The 18,290-nt window shown below is 38.8% G+C and overlaps 3 protein-coding genes and 1 long non-coding RNA gene across 4 annotated transcripts in view; 1 reads left to right on the top strand and 3 right to left on the bottom strand.

Moving 5' to 3' along the window:
- Nucleotides 1–4,481, bottom strand: part of LOC101467131 (thialysine N-epsilon-acetyltransferase-like) — a 29,191-nt gene extending 24,710 nt beyond the window's left edge. The window contains exon 1 of the mRNA XM_076881760.1: nucleotides 3,738–4,481. The gene's annotated coding sequence lies outside the window, so the exon portion shown is untranslated. The remainder of the gene's footprint in view (nucleotides 1–3,737) is intronic.
- The window catches only part of LOC143416498 (uncharacterized), a 129,207-nt gene that overhangs the window by 27,031 nt on the left and 83,886 nt on the right, over nucleotides 1–18,290 (top strand). The window lies entirely within an intron of this gene.
- Nucleotides 4,574–8,512, bottom strand: LOC101466839 (thialysine N-epsilon-acetyltransferase). The gene is made up of 6 exons (XM_004562645.6): nucleotides 7,904–8,512; nucleotides 7,609–7,660; nucleotides 6,618–6,701; nucleotides 5,399–5,500; nucleotides 5,275–5,315; nucleotides 4,574–5,088 (listed from the first exon to the last, which is right to left on the bottom strand). The coding sequence occupies exons 1-6, from the start codon at nucleotides 7,964–7,966 to the stop codon at nucleotides 4,921–4,923; spliced, it is 510 nt and encodes a 169-aa protein (XP_004562702.1). The 5' UTR covers nucleotides 7,967–8,512; the 3' UTR covers nucleotides 4,574–4,920.
- LOC105941182 (thialysine N-epsilon-acetyltransferase-like) lies at nucleotides 12,956–18,079 on the bottom strand. Its single transcript, XM_076881758.1, has 6 exons — nucleotides 17,921–18,079; nucleotides 16,357–16,408; nucleotides 14,364–14,447; nucleotides 13,776–13,877; nucleotides 13,644–13,684; nucleotides 12,956–13,471 (listed from the first exon to the last, which is right to left on the bottom strand). Exons 1-6 carry the CDS (start codon nucleotides 17,981–17,983, stop codon nucleotides 13,304–13,306), a joined length of 510 nt encoding a protein of 169 aa, XP_076737873.1. The 5' UTR covers nucleotides 17,984–18,079; the 3' UTR covers nucleotides 12,956–13,303.

Here is an 18,290-nt window from a genome sequence, read left to right as displayed (position 1 = left end):
TACAATTAAACCAAAGTCCAATAATGCAAAAGGTTATCACTTCCCAGCAATGATAGATAATGAAAATATTACAATAGATAAATAAATATGAATTATTAGCAAAATCATTTGCAAAGGTGGATACTACAGAGAACTTTTATAATAAAGAAAAAGAAGGACGGGAAACAACATCACAGAGAAATATCAAAATACTTCACGATCAAGAAAATAATGAGGATATAATTAATGTACATTTTTCTTTTTTTGTGTTAAACAAGGCATTAAAGAAATCTGGAAAAACTATCCATGGTAAAGATCAAATCATTTTTTGCATACTAAACAATCTGAGTGATGTAAGTTAGGAAATATTGATAGTGTTATATAACAAGATATGGGAAGAAAGAAAACTACCAAATAAATGGAAAGAATAATTAAAAACATGCTACAGGTTATTGTGATTATTGCAGACAAATGTTCAATGTTCTTATTCCTCTATGAATAAAACGTCAAGAATTGCTCCTTGTGCTAGCTTCAGCTAGCTGTTTATTTTTTTACAGATTACTGCCTTACAGTTAATCTTAGAAAATCTGCCATCTGCCTAGTCCTTCAGGTGTTCTATGATTTGTTTTTATGCAAAAATGCCATGCTGTCACACTGTCTGGTCTTAAGAATCAGTTTGCATGGTTCAGTAGGTTTGCGTGGTGCGTTTAGATACACCTTGTAAACTCAGCAATCTTCAGTGATGAAGAAGGTCGTTGAGATATATTTATATTTCAGATTTTTCTTTATTAAAATAAATAACTTGTTATGTTTTCTTCTATACGGGCACATTTATATATTTCAGGAATAACATATGCAAGTTGTTATCAACAAACTTCATATTCTTGATCATTCTTGAGCCGACATATTATACTTAAGTCATATCCATTATATATGACTTGGAATATAATTTGATGAAAGGAAATCTATTAAATTTTTATCAACAGGCCCCATAATATTCTCAGCGACCGTGGCTCAGGGGGTTGGGAAGCGCATCTGTAACCGGAAGGTCGCCGCTTCGATCCCTGGGCTCTCTGTCCTGGTTGTTGTGTCCTTGGGCAAGACACTTTACCCTACCAGAGGGGCCGATGGCGCAATATGGCAGCCTCGCTTCTGTCAGTCTGCCGCAGGGCAGCTTGCCTCCACCAGTGTGTGAATGTGAGAGCGAATGGGGGCTGTAGCTCAGGTGGCAGAGCAGGTCAGCCACTAATCTGAAGGTCGGTGGTTCGATCCCAGGCTGCATGCCAAATATCCTTGGGCAAGATACTAACCCCATGTTTGCCTACTGGTGGTGGTCAGAGGGCCCGGTGGCGCCGGTGTCCGGCAGCCTCGCCTCTGTCAGTGCGCCCCAGGGCAGCTGTGGCTACACTGTAGCTTGCTATCGCAAATGGGTGAATGACTGAATGTAGTGTAAAGCGTTTTGGGGTCCTTAATGACTAGAAAAGCGCTATACAAATGCAGGCCATTTACCAATGAATAGTGGCATTGAAAAGCGCTATATAAATCCAATCCATTATTATTATATAACAGTTTGCGGTGCTTTAGGGATCATTTGCAAATTCTAAGTAAAATCAATAGATACTAAAGTTATTCCTTTTTCCTTTTCCTAATAAATCATTAGTGTTGATTTGATATCCTGAGCTAAATCATCTCAGAATATCAAATAAAATAGCCATACTAGCCATGCTTGCATGCCAAATCATAAAAAATGTATAAAAAAAATAAATAAAATCGCAATTACCTATAAAGCAAGACATGTAATTTGTCTGATAAATTCTCCAAAAGGCAGATACTAGCAGATACAGGTATCCCCCTCCTGTTGGTCAAAGTCACTGCACCCCTGAACTTTAAACTAGTGAGTTAGAAAACGAAATCACATACAGTTGTCATGAAGGGAGATGTTCATTTAAATAGAATTGATGCATGTGGCTTCATTAAACAGATTTTTATATTAAACACATTTTTACACCTTGGTTTAAAAACAGTTTGGACCTCTACTGTACTTTGACACTTAATTACTAATTAGCAAATGTGTGCCTGTGCTTTTTCACTAAGCAGTCTATTGTGTTTTCTGTGTGTGTTTAATAAGCCATGAGCTGGTGTGGGTGACATTCAGTTGACAAATTGCACAAACTGCACGCTGAATCATTTTACAGCAAAGAGTCTGCGAAATGATTCCATTAAGTCTTCCTGTAGAAACGGAAAAGTATCCCAGCCTCAATGTTTCTGGATTGTCCTTTGAATTTTAATTTTGATTAATAAAAAGGTTGAACACACAATACAGAAAGACTGAAAGCAACACAGGAATGTCTATAAGAGGAAAAGCACTGCAGCATAATATAGTATTAAAAGTATGTGCTGTAAGTGCTTTGGTCTGTAAGCCTGGAAAAGACCTAATGTCTTTATAAGGTTTAGCCCATTTGAAGTCAGGAAAGATAAAAATGCAGAATGTGTAAGTGAAAATCTAATGCTTCTCATTAAATTTAAAAGAACCTTGTAGTGGTGTTGAACAGTCTGACAGTAACGAATAAATGTAAAAATAGAATTTTACCACTCCCCTAATGCCCGTGTACAGCAGTCTGAGGGATCTTCCAGGAATGGTAATGCAGTTTTCCAGAGATCTGATTGATTAGTAGACAGTGATTTCATACCTGCTGATCTAACCATTCACAGCATAACCATGGCATGGTAATCATGGTTATCATAGCAATCTAAGAAGTGACCTTCATAGTACTGAAATTATGTGGATAAGATGAAATCCTGCTTCGTAGTACTGGGCAAACACCAGATATAACTTTTCCCTACTCTTTATGCCAGGTGTATTGATTTTAGTGTAACAAGAAATCCTAAACCAAAGCCAGCACAGAAAAAGTCCTCCAAACTTCTGCTCAGTGGTGATGGGAGAAAAGTTTTTGAAGGCAGAGAACTGAGAGAATGTGTTGTCACCCAGCACTGAAGATGAGAACACAAAATCCCATCTCTACAGTTTTTGTTCTGATGCTTTATTATGAATTGTATTTTCTATAAATAAGCACAATGTTTCCAACCTTTTGGAGCCACGGCACATATTTCACATTAGAAAAAAAAAAAAAAAATCACACAGCACACCACCAAACAGAAAGGTCACAAAAAGCATATTGATAATTTTTCCCCGTGCACCAGGCATAGTGAAATTTGCTCAGTTTGTCCCCCTCGGATTCTGTCTGCCATGAATGGTTTAGCCCATTTGAAGTCAGGAAAGATACATTAATACTCTCTCAAGTTTTTCAGGCTTTATCATCACATGGTAGTGTGCCACAATAGGTTTTAAGGCATTTTCGGAAAGGAATGTTGGGGAGGATAGATTGCATGCCTGAATGCCCTCCATTATTTTCTGTCCTGCCCCTGAAAATCTGTCTGCTAGCTCCTGCAACATTCGGTCCAAACAAGGAAAGAATATCTCGCACCTAAACTGTTAAGTCTAATTGTTGAATGTTGCCATTGTGTTTCTTAAATTTGTACAGTCTTAGTTCAAGCAGTAGGATCAAAGCCATTCCTTTGGCTTTGACCACCTCTCCAACCACTCTGTGCTGGGGGAGGTTTTATTGTAGATACATCCTATCTGAAAGTTCTGTTTCATTTGATGTAAGCTTCCTGGGTTTATGACCCTTTGGTCAGCAGGAGGTCTGACACACACACACACACACACACACACACACAAAAAGACAGGTCTACAATACTTTTCCTGGTGTCCTTCGAAAGCTCTTTGGTCTTGGCCATGGCAGAGTTTGGAGTCTGACTGTTTGAGGCTGTGGACAGGTGTCTTTTATACAGATGATGAGTTCAAACAGGTGCCATTCATACAGGTAACGAGTGGGGGACAGAAAAGCTTCTTACAGAAGACGTTACAGGTCTGTGAGAGCCAGAGATTTTCCTTGTTTGAGGTGACCAAATACTTATTTTCCACCCTGATTTACCAATAAATTCTTTACAAATCCTACCATGTGAATTCATGGATTTTTTTTTCACATTCTGTCTCTCACAGTTGAAGTGTACCTCTGGTGCAAATTACTGACCTCTGTCATCATTTTAAGTGGGGGAACTTGCACAATCGGTGGCTGACTAAATACTTTTTTGCCCCACTGTATGTGCGCAAACACTTGATTATTTAATGATTATTTCTTTTATCTCATCATGTGCAATAACTACGGATGATGGACACAGAAACAGGACTGTGTTGAGTTGTTCATACCATTCAGGTTCACATTGATTTGATGTCTGGAAGGTTTTCAATGACATTAAATAACTCCTCTAAATGTGTTAAACAAAAGGCAGCGAGCCTGTTTTGAATATATAGAGAGTAGAAAATAGAGATATTTGTATTACAATATTTAGAGTGAAAGTAAAATATTGTCAGAAAAATAATCAAGTACAGACACCTGAAAATTCTACTTAGGTACAATAATAAAATATTTCTACTTGATTACTTACCACCACTCACAGCCACTAAATATTGGAAGATACTGTCTGAATTATGTGTCTTATTTGTATCATAACACAAAAAAATGATCAGGAGAAATTTATATAATTAGCTTTATTCTAGTTATACACTTTAATGTAAAAATCCTCTCAGGACTGGAACATCCTCTGCCTGAGAGCCAAAATGTAACTGTAAATAAATTGGAAAACTAATTTTATGTCATTTTTGTGTATACAGACATATCTATCATATCATAACTATGTTTACATTTTTAAATGTATGTTTCACAATAAGCCTATGTGCACAGACCTTCAGAAAGCCTGTGTAGTCGTAGGGCCTTCATGTTGTCCGATTTTGGAAATGAGCCACTGAGTGGTGCTCCATCCTTGCAGTGCGTGGGCTGACCTTATGGCTACAAAGGTCACAAGGTCATGATGGATGGGTTAAAGTTGAGCCAGGTGCTCCAGCGCCTCCCCCTCGCAGCGCATGCAGTGGTAGCCCATGGAAGCAGTGATATCGAAGCAGCCCTGGCTGAGGTAAAAGTCCATAGATGGTTTGTTCCAGTCCAGGACGGTGAAGTTGAGCTGGTGGCAACCAGCAGCCAGAGCCAGCTACAGGAGAGCAAAAACAAGAAGAAATGACTGCTGAGTTGAGATACAGCATGGAGGGTTCTTTTTTCTGCTACCTCTGAGACACTGTTTAGTACTTTTTGCTCACAAATACTGAAAACAGGATATTCCTATCAAGGTTTATCTTCTTTAGGTTTATCTTCTCCATTATACACATATTTCACTCACCTGTGCCACCTTGTTTATTAGTGCTTTGCCAACGCCTGTCCCTGAAAGGCAGATCATGTGCATTACTTGAGATTTTCTGCAAATACAGTGATGATGAGACATCTTCTCAGAGGCTGTACTGTACCTCTGAACTCAGGCATCACATACAGGTCCTCCATATAAATGGCTCTGCCTGACCAGGAGCTGTAGGAATAGAAGTAAAGTGCATAGCCAATCTTTGTGTGCCCTGAAAGAGGAAAAATATCAGTCTGAGCTAGCTTACAGTTAACATATTTGTTTTGTCGTTCCTTCCCACTGAGTTAATGACTCTGAATATTTAGCACAATGATTATTAATGGCATAATGCTTTACTTTACACTGTAAACACATTCCTTTACATCAGTGAAAAAATTATACGATTTGTGGTGCTGCTCACAGTTAATGTGCAGCAAACTTTATAAATAAAACCTCACATTTCCCAGTGGTGAGGCTGGTTAGGTCATTTTAACCACTATTACTTTTTTGGTTTTGGTTTCTTGGAGGCAGCAGAACATCAGGAGTCATGTTGCTGGTGCCCAGGGACACTATGCAATATATTCAGTTTTAGAAGTTATATTCATTGTTAACTGTAGCCTGGCTCAAAGTGTTAATGCTGTCTTATTTTAATAAACAACACTGTCATATGCAAAACCAGCGTGGCACTAAGGGTGGAAAGAGATCATTTTCAGGCTGGCACATGCCATCCCTCTAGATCCGCCCCTGCTAGTGACTTGATGAATCTGATGATTCTGAGTCCAGAACAATTTAGCTGCTAACTTCTCTGCTGATTGGTTCTGGACAGTTCGTGGATTTATTGAGTTTTTCTAGCAGCTGATGAGAGCGGAGCACGACATTAATGAGGTCCAGGACATAAGTAGCTACATCTCAGTATAGACTCTGATATTTGAAGTCAGCAGATAGTGGACAGCAGTGACTGTGTGGAAAAACACCTGTGTCATGGGAGGAAAAAGCACAGCTGGGCAGCAGAGAGTAAGTAAGCAAATAAGAAGTGTTTATGGAGGTAGACTGATGTACAATAGAAAGTACTTTGGCAATAAAACTTACTTGCAAAAAACTAAAAAGGAGGGTTACAACACTTTTGTACCCTGTTTAGGTTTTATAATGGTTTATTAAGGTTTACAGAATAATAAATTTGCTTGCAAGAACATGAGCATAAAAAAACAAGAGAAAGGTGACTGTTTCCTATGTTTCTTATTGTCTTTCCCCGACAAGCAACAAAGACTTTGTGCTCACTCTGACCTACAGGCATAGTTAGTATCAGTGTAGTGAAAACAGTGTGTAAAAACTGAGTGTAACATGATCACCTTCTTTGGTTTTGTGCTGTTCTGGCACCTCAGCGATGATCCCATGAAACAACGGGTTATTGGAAAAGCCATCTTGCTCCAAGTCTGAAATGAAATTACAGACATAAACCTCCATCCACCTATTCTCTTTCACTTATCCTTGGATGGAGCCTATCCCAGCTACCATAGACAAATAAAGTTTTTTTTTTTTACCCTAATTTTAAGGTCACACATTACGGAGTGTTTGTAAACGGGTGTTTTGAACAGAAGAAAGAGGCCAATGACACTTAGTGGTGGAATGAAGAATTGCAAGAAAGTGTTGAAAGAGAAGGATGGGTGTTGGGAAGATGGAAGGAACAGTTTGAGGAAATGATGAATGAAGAAAATGAGAGAGAGGAAGACAGGTGGTGAAATAAGTGTAAAGAGGAAGCGAGGGCAGCTATGCAGACGATGAAAAGTGGGAATGTGGTTGGTTCAGAATACATGAACTATTTTCAAAAAGGAGAGAAGTAATGTTCTTAGTTTTATTATATGCTTCTTTGGTACTAGCCTGATGTAGCTTTGATGTCAGTGTTTCTTGAGTCTCTGGGTGTCTATGAGAACGAGAGCAAACTGCTCTTAAAATGATGCTGTCTTTTTATTATAATTATTTTCCTACTTTGCTGTAATTATTATCCTACATCTGGCCTTTGGCATATGTTCTCGATACAATTGGAAAAATAATAAAACTAAGACTGAAAATAATAAATAACCAACAAAAACTAAACATTTTCAAAAAGTAAAAACTAAAGTGAAATATGAAACTCCACCCCAGAAACTAAACTGAACTAAAAACAAAAAGTCAAAATTGAAAGAAATACTGTATATAAAATTAAAAAAACCAAAAAAACTACAGTAACTTGGCTCTGAACCTCTTTTGGGATATCACCTTGGATTTAATATGTTTATGAAGAGTATAAAATAATACATTTACAGTTAAGGCAAAAACCTGAGACATCACTACAAACACTACCTTTCTGGGTCACTTTCACATGCTCTGCCAGGTTTTCATACTCTGCCAGTTCCTGGAGAAAATCATAAATAGCATCAGCTGCCATCATTTATCAGGACATGCTAACATCACTGTTCCTCAGCCGACAGTAAAAACAGTTTATTAACCTGTTTGCACTGAAACTGTAGAGCACCGCGAGCACAGTTCATCCGATAATATCTCACTAATCTAATGATAACAGCAACATTGTGGTTTTGAAAAATTGCATGAATCGCACACACAGCTGGACTGCATGAGCGTCCACATGTGTGCTCACCATGATCATCCGCGCGATGTCTTTGCAGTCGTCCAGGTTTGCCGTGCGGAGGGAGAAAGCCATGTCAAGTGGATTTGATGAGGTTTTGTTCCAGTCTGTTAGAGGACAGACTGTGAGAAGTAGACAAGCTCGAAATTATTGATACTTCAGTTTGCTTTGCTCCTCTGAGTCCAGTGTGTTACTTCAGTTTCAACAAACAGCAGACATGTCCTGGAACCACTTTGCCCTGCTCCTCCTGCTCTGCAGCTGGACACACTCATGTAGGCTGGAGTGTGTGCCACTGAAAAATCTGATATCGATCCAACACCACGCAAATACAGGACCAGACAGAGAGAAGTGTGTCATGACTGATAAAGCAAATGCATCATCAGAACACTTTATATAACCTACTTCCATACTACTCTCAGCAGTGTCCCTGAGTGAATTTTAAACTGACTCTGAAAGAATGGAAGAGCAGATCAGAAATATAAAGGGATATTTTAACAAAGGGCATTCACTTGGGGCGTCATGTTATGGAAAATGAATAAATACTGAACCTAATAAAGAATATCTCACTGCTGAGAGTAAACCTGGAACACAAAATAAGGTCAGTTCATTCAGCTGTACAATCTCAATTTTTCAGAAAATCAAATATTATATTTCCCTCTGGTTTTCTTTCTGAAAAGTTTTTTAGCTAATAAATCTAATTAAGCTTCTAAACATTACATATTTTCATCGATTTTTTTCAACAATGCATTTTCTTTTTATTTCCATTTTACATATGATCGAAGACTTTTGAAAATAATAAAAAGGGTAAATTTGCAGGTTCGTTAGAACAAACTGTTGAGTGAATGTCCCACTCTGCATCTGTTGAAAAAAACAAACTATAAAGTGCTAAATAATGTGCCATAGTAAGATAACTGTAATCCCAGAAGCTAAAGTGGTCGTGATGAAGAGTTATATTAACCAGGCTTCAGTGTTTTTTATTACTGATATGAATATAATTTGTTTCCTCTCTGACTCCAGAAGAGAAAGAAGTTTATTTGAAATGTTAGACATATGTTGAATACAAAAACAAATCAAAAGATCCAGGAGGAAATGTAGCTTCACATATAAGTCAAACAGAATAAATTCACTGACGTGTGCTGGTCAATATTCATCTGATGTGTTGCCTTGTTTTTGTTAGCTTAATACACATCTGTTGAACTCATCCACAAACAAATGTTTGAAATTTCGCTGATTCTTTGGTATCCATCCAAAATTCAACAGTCCAGTCAGGACTGGCAGCCCAAAGTCCAGCTTGTTATTAACTCCTTTCAGTCTAAGGAACTGGAGACCAAAGGTAGTGACCGCTGTCACAGTTCCAGGTGATCCAGAGGTCATTATAATTCAGAGAAACTGGTCAAGCAAATAACCTGTTATATCAGTTAATACAAATACACAGTACACAGCAGTACGGTGGGAATTTTTATCTCTGCTTTGAAAGTCAAAATAATAACCAGTCAAAGATCCCTCTTTTTTAAAAACAAACAACCAAAGTTTGACACACAAGTTTAGATAAAGAAGCATCATTATATGAAAAAATAAAATATAATTTTAGTCTAACAGTGATTTTAGTGAAACGGGTTTGTTTCATGGACATGGACTTTGACCACCAAACATTGAGCCACTCTACCATGATAACAAGTGCTGACATCTCCTGACTAGAGGTGCAAAATATTTTTTTTTCAATTTTTGTAACTTTATGTAGCCAAAGGACTTAACCCATCTACTTTATTTACCATCAGAGTGCAAATTAAACAGTTCTTTACGTGGTGAGGAGGATGAACTTGTTTCAAGAATTTAACGAGTTTAAAGTTTTACTGCTGCCAATGCTGAAAGTGTCACTGGCTCATCACACTGTGTGCTATCCGCCTAGCTGAACTGGTCTAAAAGTAGCATGGTAACTGCTTATTTATAGGAACTACAATTCATATTATAGTATCAAAACAAAAACTGTAGAAATTGGATTTTGTGTTGTCATCTTCAGTGCAGGGGGATGAGTACAACACATTCTCTCAGGTCTCCGTCTTAAAAACTTTTCTCCCGTCACCACTGAGCAGATGTTTCCTCACAGACTCATTGGAGGACTTCTTCTGTGCTTTTGGTTGAGGATTCCTTGTCATGCTAAAATTACTCCTCAGTGGCGCTTGAGCAACCTGGGCCTTGGTGTCACTGAGATGTTGTTCTGCTGTGTTGTTAAAATTACTTAAAAGTTAGACAGCTCTTCCCTGCTCCGGGTTTTATCACCTTTCTCAGGTAGCCATCCTCCTCTCAGTCTTAGAGTTACATTTACAATGGACCTGTGTTGGATATTATAGTCACTGAGACAGTGACCACCCGTCAGCTCTCTGCCTTGAAAAATAATTCTCTGTTGATCTGAAACAGACATAAACTAAAAGTTAAAATCAGGCACCAAAAGTCAAGAAAGGCTAATAATTTCTAAAAACTGAAAATACTTTTTCATTTACAATTTGTAAAAAAACATCAAAAAACCAAACAAAAAACATCTACTTGCAATTATGTGACCTGTGTATTTGGTGTTCGCCCAGATGCCCGTACTACAAAGCAGGATTTCATCTTATCCACGTAACTTTCTATGCTATAAAGCTCAGTCGCTTCTCGGATTGCTAGGGTTTGCTGTGAATGGTTAGATCAGCAGGTATGAAATCACTGCCCGGTACCAATCAAAACTCCATCACCATTCCTGGAAGATCTCTTTTTTTCTATCAGATATCCTGAGTTGATTCAGCTCAGGATATCTGATGAATACTGAGGATTTATAAGGAAAGAGAAAATGTAATGACTTTAGTCTCTACTGATTTCACCTAAAGAACTTGCAAATGATCCCTAAAGCACTGCCACATGTTAAATGACAATATTGTGGAGTCTGTTGATAATTATATTCGAAGTTATATATAATGGATGTGACTTAAGTATCATATCTCAGCTCAAGAATGATCAAGAATATGAAGTTTGTTCATAACAACTTGCATATGTAATTCCTGAAATATATAAATACAGTATGCCAGTATAGACCTGCGTGCTGTAAAGAACAAGAAATTCATAACAGGTTATTTATTTTAATACAGGAAAATCCGAAATATAAATATATCTCAACGACCTGTCCTTCTTCAACACTGGGGTAGATTGCTGAGCTTGCAACTAAACGCACCACGTAAACCTACTGAACTACAGTGCAAACTGATTAGAGCAGACTGTGTGAAAGCAGGGCGCTTTTGCATAAAAAAAAAATATCATGTAACACCTGAAGGAGTGAGTGGATAGCAGTTTTTCTAACACTATGTGTAAGGCAGTAATCTGTAACTGTTGAATGACCGTGTTAATCACAATCATGCAGTGTATTAGTAGCGATTTCAGGCCTACCGGGGGGAACTCCTTCTTTCTCCTTTATTCGAAGCTTTAAACTCTCAACAGTATCATCGCTCTCCACTTCAAGCTCAAATCTCAATCCCTTTTCCGTTATGACCGTAACCGTGAGCGGCATTTTCGCGACGCTTCTTTCAGACCTTGTACTTTAAGTTTCCAATAATGGAAACTATCGTTCGAGTGGCCCTGTGTACAAAATTTGACGCGCTTCTTCTTCTTCTGTTTTTTTTTTTAAATTAAACTTTTAGGTGTATTACCGCCACCTTCTAGAGTGGCGTATGGATCAGAAACTACAGTACCGCCATTATGTTCTTTCACAAGTTTAAAAATAACAAAAACTATAAACACTGAGAAATAATTCCCTTATCCTTAAATGATTCTTGTTTTATAAGAATATAGCACATATATGAATATGTGCTCCATTTCTGTGCAATAATCACAATAGCCTGTTGCACATTTGTTAATTATTCTTTCCATTTCTTTGGTAGTTCTCCTTCTTCCCACATCTTGTAATAGACTCTATCAATATTTCCTAACTTGCATCACTCAGATTATTTAAGCATGCAATAACTGATTTGATCTGTACCATGGATGTTTTTTCCCAGATTTCTTTAATGCCTTGTTTAATTCAAAAAAGAAAAATTTATATGAATTACATCCTCATTATTTTCTTAATCATGAAGTATTTTGATATTTCTCTGTAATGTTGTTTCCCATCCTCTTTTTTCTTTGTCATAAAAGTTGTCTGTACTATCCACCTTTGCAAATGGTTTTGCTAATAATTCAGATTTATTTATCTAATTTTTATCATTATCTATTATTGCTGGGAAGTAATAATCTTTTGAATTACCAGACTTAGGTTTAATTGTACACTGAACCCTGTCTAATGGTGTATTTTTACCCAGTAATTCACAGTATTTTTTCCAATAAAATTTTTTACTGTCTTTATAACCCTTCGAACCTCTGCTTGTTTCCATATTTTCGGTATATATATTTATGTTTTGAAAACCTAATTGCGTTGTTTTATCGCTAATGTACATTCTGCTTTCCACCTTGGTACTTTCCTCACAAACCACCTCACAGACACCTCAGTTAGAGCCAAGCCTCACTCTCCATCTTCATCACCACCACCATGAAGACTCAAAGGGGTCCTGTCCTAAATCCTATCACCGCTCGGATTCTGTCTGCCATGATGGGTCATCATACATTAATTTCTCTGTCTCAATAAATAATGTTTAAGTGATCTCTCCTTATTGGCAATGGACAGATGCAGGGATATTAATCGTCACACACTTGTGCAGTAAAGAGGATGAATGTTGTAGACAGAATAAGACACCTGATCAAGTTGTTTCACTAACTCATCTAAACTAAGCATTTTGTAGAGGATTAAGCAGCCTTGGCAGTTGTTTGATTTGAAATGGCAACTGTAATCTCAACATTTTGACAGCTTGTTTTGAAACTATAGAGTGGAAAATTGAGATTTTGCGTTACAATGCAAAGCATAAAAGTAAAAACTAGTGAGAAGTAAAGTAGTGAAGAAACTGTACTTCATTTCTTTTTTATTTCTGACAGCTGTTAAATGTGTAAGACAGTATCTTAATTATGTGTCTTATTGGTAACTTAATACAAAAAACACCCTCAGGAGAAATGTATACAATTCGCTTTATTCTATGACGTTACACACTGGAACATCCACTGCTTGTAAATTACATGTAGCTGCAAAAATACAACTGCAACTAAATTAGAAAACCAATTTAATGCCATTTATAAAATAAACACATATCTGAACTATATTCATTTAAAAAGGCGTGCTGCACTCTTAGCTTATATGCACAGACCTTCAGACAGCCTATGTAACAGTTATCCTTGTAACGCTGAGGTAGGCGCTTCAAGTTGTTAGGTTTTGCAAAGAGGCCACTGAGTGGTGCTCCATTCCTGCAGTGCGCAGGCTGACCTCATGGCTGCAAAGGTCACAAGGTCATGATGAATAGGTTAAAGTTGAGCCAGGTGCTTCAGCGCCTCCCCCTCGCAGCGCATGCAGTGGTAGCCCATGGTAGCAGTAACATCAAAGCTGCCCTGGCTGAGGTAAAAGTCCATAGATGGTTTGTTCCAGTTCAGGACGGTGAAGTTGAGCTGGTGGCAACCAGCAGCCAGAGCCAGCTACAGGAGAGCAAAAACAAGAAGGAAGACAGGAATGACTGCTGTAGATGTAGCATGGAAGCTGTTTCTGTATGCTGCCTCTGGGACACTGGCTAGTATGTTTTCGTGCAAATATTGAAAATAAAAAAAGCTTCAAGGTTTATCTTCTCCATTATTCACATGTTTCACTCACCTGTGCCACCTTGCTCATCAGTGCTTTACCGACACCTTTCCCTGAAAGACAGATCATGTGCATTACTTGAGATTTCCTGCAAATATAGGGTCACAGTGATGATGAGACATCTTCTCAGAGGCTGTACTGTACCTCTGAACTCAGGCATCACATACAGGTCCTCCATATAAATGGCTCTGCCTGACCAGGAGCTGTAAGCATAGAAATAAAGTGCATAGCCGATTTCCGTGTACCCTGAAAGAAGAAAAATATCTACTGGTAAAAACAGTCGACATTTAGAAGAAGCTAAATCGTGTCTGTATTCATAAAATCTGTATATTTGTTTTGCCGTTCCTTCCAACTGAGTGAATGACTCTGAACATTTATCAGAGTGATTATTAACAGCATAATGCTTTACTTTACACTGTAAACACATAAATATGTATCATTTCCTTTACATCAGTGAAAAAAATTATACAAATTTTGGTGCTGCTCACAGTTAATGTGCAGCAAACTTTATAAATAAAACCTCACATTTTTAACCTTTTGTTAAAAATCTGCCCTGTTCTTTTGTTTCTCCTGCTCGCCCACTCTGTCGGTTATTTTCACTTACTTTAAGGGTTTTGTCACATATGGGTTCATATGTTTTTTTAAACACTCAACCATCAGTTCTAAGTTTGTTACAGCTGTTAGACAGTAGATCGCAACGGTGTGTGAGAAAACTGGGCGTAACATGATCACCTTCTTTGGTTTTGTGCTGTTCTGGCACCTCAGCGATGATCCCGTGAAAGAACGGGTTCTTGGAAAAGCCATCCTGCTCCAAGTCTGAAACGAAATTATAGATACTGTTACACGGTGTTTTCACAAGGGGAAATTCAGTTTGCATTTAACAGTTTGAGGCTTTTTATCAAAATGTAATCTTAGCTAAGAGAGAGCTTTAAAACCAGTTCTTGACCTTTTGTTGGAAAATACAGTGCAATGGTTTTTCCTCAAAGGTCCATAGTTCCTAATTTTAGAATGAAGCTTCCTGGGAAAACCTGTTACCTGGTGGTAGAAACAAATGGCTCACAGACAAATACTTTATTATAGTGTGAAAAATCTACTTAGCTTACACAAATATAACTAAACAACTAAATTTGGGGTAGCTGTTGCTCAGGCGGTAGAACAGGTCATGTACTCATTGGAAAGTTGATGGTTCGATCCCTGACTTTCCCTAGTCTGCATGCCAAAAATCCTTGGGCAAGACACTAACCCCAAATTGCTCTCCGATGCATCCATCGGAGTATGCATGTGTGTGAATGTTAGTTAGAAAGCACTAAATAAAAATGTGCTTGTGTGTATGGGTGAATGCACAATTTGTACAAAGCGCTTTGAGTGCTCATAAGAGTATAAAAGCGTTATATAAGAACCAGTCTATTTACCATAAACACCAAACTATATTTGATCCAGATACTTTTTGGTTAGAAGTGTGTTTTATCTGGACGTGCATTCCCACTTCAGCTCCTGGCAGAAACTCCAGCTGTGGTCGAAGCCCACATTGCTACAAGATGCACATGACTATAGAGGAGGTCAGCAGAGAGGTACAAGTGTCTACAGCCATCTGTAAAACACGGTATAGGCTCTGTCATGTTTCAGAGCTGCCTTTCAGCCAGTGTGGTGTTGGATATCCTGTCAAAATGAAGAAATTATGAATGCAGAAATGTGCCACCAGAATTTGATCAACCATTCAACACAATCTGGAAAGTTTCTGATTAGCAACACTTTCGTCTTTTATCTTTCATCAAGCACTGCCAGTCATGGACTGAAGCAGCTGCATCTGCATTTATAAAAATGTCAGTTGAATGTGTACGTGTCTTAGCTCAGTTTATTTTACAGCTGCAGACATTAAAATTTAGTTTCTGTGTTTCACTGACGAGATTTTATAAGATCTCATTTTCCCAAAGTCAAGAATAAACTGTCAAAGGAGCTTGCAAAGAAAAGCGTCTGGACTTCTTTAAGTTGCTTGAAGACGTTTCACCTCTCATCCGAGAAGCTTCTTCAGTTCTAAGGTCAAATGGTGGAGAGTCCCAGATATAAACCTAGTGGGAGTAACCCCCCACAGAGGGACAAAAGGACCCCCTGATGATCCTCTAATCACCTGAGCCAAGGTGTGAAACTGGGTTTCGGGTGAGTTCATTGTGAAATCTGGCCCCACCTTATCATGCGAATTCCTGAGGTTAGATGGCCCAGGATGTGAGTGGGCGTTAAGGCGTCTGGGAAGGGATCTCAAAACTGGATTATAGATGGCAGAGAGTTGGTGTCGTAAACCCCCGCCTCTGTTCAAAGATGGTCGCTCACAGTGGACATAGATGGCTTCTTTCACTCCTCTTTCAAACCATCTGTCCTCTCTGTCCAAAATGTGAACATTGGCATCCTCAAAAGAGTGTCCTTTATCCTTAAGATGCAGATGGACTGCTGAGTCTTGTCCTGTGGAGGTGGCTCTTCTGTGTTGTGCCATGCGCTTGTGAAGTGGCTGTTTGGTCTCTCCAATGTAGAGGTCTGAGCATTCCTCGCTGCAGGAATGCCCAGACCTCTGACTACGATGACCTGGATGACTGAGAACCTTCACAGACATAAAGAATAAACTGTGCACCTCCAAAAATATCACCTTGGATTTAATCGTTTTATAAATATTATAAAAAAAAATACCCTGAAAGTCAAGGCAGAGAACTTGAGACATGACTACATACACTACCTTTCTGGGTGACTTTCACGTGGTCTGACACTTTCTCATATTCTGCCAGCTCCTGGAGAAAAACAAACAAAGCATGAGCTCATCGTTCATAACGAGCTCTCTAACATTTATTAGCCTGTTTGCACTGAAACTAAAGAGTAGTGATGGGACGTTCTGTATCGAGGCTTCGGAGCGTGTGTCGAGTAATGGAGGGGGCGTTTCCGCGAAGCGCGTATCGAGGCTTGCTTCATTTATGGGAGGAGCTGAAAATGATGACGTCCGAAGCCTCGCTGCCCGGCTGTACCACGTGACTGGTTCATGAAGTGGTTCGAACTTTGCCGCGAGATATGACAGCGATATAAACCCCTCAGACTTCAATCAAAATGTGGGTGTTTGATGGAGAGTTGCTGTTAGTGAGAGTTTGGAGACAGTTTGGAGGTTTATGAGAGTGAGGAGAGAAAGTCAGGAGAGAATGGAGCCAGCTAAGAAGAGGAGGATGTCCTCCCCTGTGTGGGAACATTTTGATCTTATTCCTCCCAACAAGGTATGTAAATTTCTACAGAAGATGTATTTTCATAATACTGATGGTGCAATACAATTTATGTTAAGCTGTCTGTATTTTTGTACAAGGTGAAGTGTTTGCTATGTGCCAGGGAGCTGGGATATAACAACAACACCTCATCCATGCTTAGGCACTACAGAGCTTTGCATGAGAATAAGGGGAACACCGATTGTGGAGCAAGACCAGGTGAGCCATCAAATGCAATGATAATATAGCATGCTGTAATGTTACTAAATGATATAACAATATTATACAACTGTAATAAGTTACGTGTGTGATATTTATATTTGTGCTTTATCTTTATTGTCTTTCCTCAGGAGAACAATCTCAAATAGATGAAGACCTGGTCAGCATGGTGATTGAGGACTCACAGCTATTTAGCATTGTGGAGGACAAAGGATTTAAAAGATTTGTTAAATCATTAAATCCCAGCTATGTTCTCCCCACTAAAAAGGACGTAAAAGCAGTGAAAATTTAGTTTTTACAGAATAAAATGTGAACAGGCAGGACTGAGGCTCAAAGCCTCAGTGTGTAGCTGTCCATACCTCAACGTTACAAAAGCACAACTACTGTCCACACCCCAACCACACCTCACCTCACAGTAAATGATCATTTCCATTTCAAGCATTTCCAAATAATCATTTTCCATACTGCCACTATAAATATACACAGTATACTGCCATCACTACAATATACATGTTTTACACACTCCTTTTGTTGTTGACATTTACAGGCTGTGTGCAAAATGCCACACTCTTCAAATTCATGCCAGCTATTATTTTTACGTCCAGTAGGTGTCCTGCTAGAGCAAATGAAGCTTCATGAAGCTTCGCATTGGGGTGAACCAATTGGATGAAAAGCTTCAGTGCTTCATGGGGCTTCATCTGCCCATCACTACTAAAGAGCAAAGCGAGCACATTGCATCTGAACCATGTAATAATGACAGCAGCAGCAGAGAGGTTGATGCATGTCACTAAATGTCTTACACACACAGCTGGACTGCGCGCGCACGTTTCCGCTCACCATGATCATGCGCGCGATGTCCTTGCAGTCGTCCAGGTTGGCTGCACGGATTGAGAAGTCCATGCTGAGTAGATGTGGTGATGAGGTCGTGATCGCAGAGCTGGACAGCTGCGTTTCCTTCCAACTTCTTCTTCTTCTTTGGGATTTAAAAGCAGCTGGCATCCGTCTCCATTGCATTACCGCCCCCTGTCACATGTACTACTCTGTCTTTGCCAGTTTTTTCTTTACTGGTAGATTTCCCTGCTAACGCATCTGCTTTCTGATTTCCCAGAATCCCTGTGAGAGCTGATGCCACATGAACACGATTTTTATCCACTGACTTTTATCCACCAATTAACTGTGAACTGACTGACAACATGGCATAAACTAA

This window comes from Maylandia zebra, linkage group LG3, assembly GCF_041146795.1.
Source record: "Maylandia zebra isolate NMK-2024a linkage group LG3, Mzebra_GT3a, whole genome shotgun sequence".
Taxonomy (NCBI): domain Eukaryota; kingdom Metazoa; phylum Chordata; class Actinopteri; order Cichliformes; family Cichlidae; genus Maylandia; species Maylandia zebra.
The sequence above is the reverse complement of the archived record's forward strand: the minus strand, read 5'-3'. Positions and strand labels throughout refer to the sequence as shown.